The 3,385-nt window shown below is 35.7% G+C and overlaps 2 protein-coding genes across 2 annotated transcripts in view; both read right to left on the bottom strand.

Annotated features, from left to right (window-relative positions):
* Positions 1–908, bottom strand: part of LOC107683530 (transmembrane protein 151B-like) — a 5,922-nt gene extending 5,014 nt beyond the window's left edge. Inside the window, exon 1 of the mRNA XM_016479591.1 lies at positions 449–908. Coding sequence (XP_016335077.1) covers positions 449–508 — 60 coding nt within the window. The 5' untranslated portion in view covers positions 509–908. The remainder of the gene's footprint in view (positions 1–448) is intronic.
* A 365-nt stretch (positions 909–1,273) lies between these two features.
* The window catches only part of LOC107683572 (crossover junction endonuclease MUS81-like), an 8,048-nt gene continuing 5,936 nt past the window's right edge, over positions 1,274–3,385 (bottom strand). The window contains exons 13-15 of the mRNA XM_016479646.1: positions 2,901–3,011; positions 2,533–2,616; positions 1,274–1,477 (exon numbers count right to left, since the gene is read on the bottom strand). Coding sequence (XP_016335132.1) covers positions 1,411–1,477; positions 2,533–2,616; positions 2,901–3,011 — 262 coding nt within the window. The 3' untranslated portion in view covers positions 1,274–1,410. The remainder of the gene's footprint in view (positions 1,478–2,532; positions 2,617–2,900; positions 3,012–3,385) is intronic.

Genomic DNA, 3,385 nt, shown 5'->3' with positions numbered 1-3,385 from the left:
TATTAGACAGTGTAGTTCTATTGTTGATAACATTTTTATTAAATTATAACTAAGCCATTCTGACCAGTCATGATATATGACAAGAAAACATGTAATATAAGAAATGCTACTAGAAACAAATGGGAGAGATTTGTCTTATAAAGGTACTAGGTCTAACTACCTAAGTAGAACTACAATAAATGCTCGTCACTAATAGAATAAGTAGTAGTATCTAATAGTTACTATTGAAACTGATAAAGATACAACTATTCTCTAATGGATTGTTTAGCAAGTAATTAAAAATTGTCAGTAACAAATGTTAAAATGGCTTGCCATATACGTCGTGACAGCCTTCCTGTGCTCAACACTAATACTGACTGTACTACAGAATACCAGCTAACCTGTATATGCAAACACAAAATTACACCATTTATTTTGGATTTGGAGAATTTACACGCCCTCGTCTCACCTCTTCCCTCCCAGCTCCGTTGAGGATGGGCTCCTCTCCATCTGCCGTCGCCTCCTGCATCTTTCCTCCGTCCCTCTAGCCCCACGGAGGCACCCCGGGCTTCAGGATGTGGCGGGCGGCCCTCGGGTAAGTCACCCCATCCGCCGCTGGTCCCGATACGTTTGCTCGAGAGCAGCAGCCTGGGCGAAGTCGCATGAACAACGCCACATTACCCACCCGCACTCTCCGTCTCCTCCTTGCCCTTCACACATCAAGTGCATGCATATCTTCTCAAATAGTCTCTCGGTTCTGACCATCTCAGCAACAGCTTCATCACCTTCACTGTGGTGAGGATGATGAGGTTGTTGTTATGGCTGTAGGTCCAGTAACATGGATGATGGGAAGAGAATGCATCGAGGATTTTATAACGCCCGCGCCTGTCTGAATGCTGGATGCAGGCAGCAAAACGTCAAAACACATTTCCACGAAAGCAATATCCAAGGCGCCCTACTTGTTTTTGTCGATATGCGTGTTTCTCCTTGAGGGAGATTCAGAGGACGTCAGCGGAGTCCCCCTCCAATCTCCTGTAAGGCAGAGCAGCTGTTACCTCAACACTCCTTTCTTAACACTGATGTCACCCACCTGCACCATACAGCTTGTCCCAATCCATTGCACCAATGCCCCCTTGCAATTATTTCCCTCATTTTAATGCACATTTTGCCTTTTTAGAAATCTTTCGCTTCAGTGATTAACGTTAAGGCACAGCAAGTTTGCAGGGTTTTTTTTTTTGAAGCATAGAATTGAACGGCAATACTCCAGAGGGGTGAGAGAAACAGACAGACAGAAAGTTAGAAAAACTGTAATTTATATCTTTATTATTGTATACATTATTTGAGAGTCAACAAATGTACTGAATGAAAATGAAAATGCAATGATTAAACTAAAGTGCAACAACACTTTTGTGTTTGTAATAAGGCGAAAGCCTATGACAGAGGTCCACGTGTACAGTAGAGCTGATATATAGTGCGGCTCGAGGCCGGTCCAATATTCCTGCAATAAAAAAAAATATACATCATAATATAGCAACTAAAAAAAAAATCTGAATTAATAAATGAAGTCATTTAGGCTAAACAAAGAATGCATGTAGTTGATCAAAAAATAATTTTGTGAAACATTATTACTATTTAAAATAACTTTATTTTTTTTATTTTACTACATTTTAAAATGTAATTTATTCCTGTGATGCAAAGCTGAATTTTTAGCATCATTACTCATCATTCAGTGTCACATAATCCTTCAGAAATCATTCTGATATGCTGATTTGGTGCTCAATATTTCTTGTTGCTATCAGTGTTGAATAATGTTGTGCTGCTTAATATTTTTGTGGAAATCTCAATACATTATTTTCAAGATTCACTGATGAATATAAAGTTCAGAGAAGCAGCATTTAAAATAAAATGTAGGTCTTTACTGTCACTTGATTAATTTATTGCATCCTTGCTGAATAAAAATATAGATTTCTTTATATTTTCTTCATATTCTTTATATGTGACCCTGGACCACAAAACCAGTCATAAGTAGCACGGGTATATTTGTAGCAATAGCCAACAATACAATGTATGGGTCAAAATTATCGATTTTTCTTTTATGCCAAAAATCATTAGGATATTAAGTAAAGATCATGTTCCATGAAGATATTTTGTACATTTCCTACCATAAATATATCAAAACTTGCAAAACATTGCTAAGAACTTCATTTGGACAACTTTAAAGGTGATTTTCTCAATATTTTGATTTTTTTGTACCCTCAGATTCCAGATATTCAAATAGTTGTATATCGGCCAAATATTGTCCTATCCTAACAAACCATGCATCAATGGAAAGCTTGTTTATTCAGCTTTCAGATGATGTATAAATCTCAATTTTGAAAAATTGACACTTAAGACTGGTTTTGTGGTCCAGGGTCACACATAGCTATTCTTAGCAGATGAGCAAGCAAAGCCATTACATTAATTTTAAACACATACTCAAAGACATACATACATGCAGATAGATAGACAAACAGACAGATAGAGTATAAACAAATCAGTACAAACAAAACAAACCTTTTGAGTTTTCCATATTTGATGGATGAAAGAAGTTTCTCTTTATCTGTTTCATCGGAGCACTGATCATATGCTTGCAATAAACTAGAGAAATAATAAATGATTAAAAAAATAAAGCAAAGCCAATAACCTTTTCCAAACGATTGGGTGAACCAAGAGGTAAAATGACATGACCTTGACATGTTGTCTTCCATTTATGTTACCAAGCAATTGTTATGGAATACAATAATTTTAATTTCATACAGTGAGTAAATGTCTGGGATAGTAGAATATAAATGAGTAATTTAATGAGTGAGTGTCTGTGATAGTGGAATGTAAATTAGTTTTAATGAGTGAGTGTTTCTGCAATAGTGGAGAGTGAGTCACACCTGCTGACTGTGCTGTAGTTTTCAAGAACAGCGGTTGCTTTATCCACTGATCTGCATAAGCTGTCGTGCAAATACTTCCCGCATCTGGCACTGTTTGTATGAGTCAGAGACCTTGATTAGAAATAATAGTAGGATTTACGAAGAAAAAAAAAACACTTTTCTACAGGAAAGCATGATATATAACAGCACAACAAAGGTCACCAGCAGAAAAAAAAAAAAAATTATTATTATTACTAATAATAATAATAATAATAATAATAATAATATAGTGCGCTGTCAAACGATCGCGATTAATCACATCCAAAATAAACGTTTTTGCTCACATAATGTGTATGTGTAGTGTGTACTGTATATTTATTATGCATGTAGATACACACACATGCATGTATATATTTAAGAAAAATATGCTATGTTTATATATTAAACATCTATATATAATATGTGACCCTGGACCACAAAACCAGTCATAAGGGTCAATTTTTCGA

Source organism: Sinocyclocheilus anshuiensis, unplaced genomic scaffold, assembly GCF_001515605.1.
Source record: "Sinocyclocheilus anshuiensis isolate Anshui unplaced genomic scaffold, SAMN03320099.WGS_v1.1 scaffold874, whole genome shotgun sequence".
Taxonomy (NCBI): Eukaryota; Metazoa; Chordata; class Actinopteri; order Cypriniformes; family Cyprinidae; genus Sinocyclocheilus; species Sinocyclocheilus anshuiensis.
The sequence above is the reverse complement of the archived record's forward strand: the minus strand, read 5'-3'. Positions and strand labels throughout refer to the sequence as shown.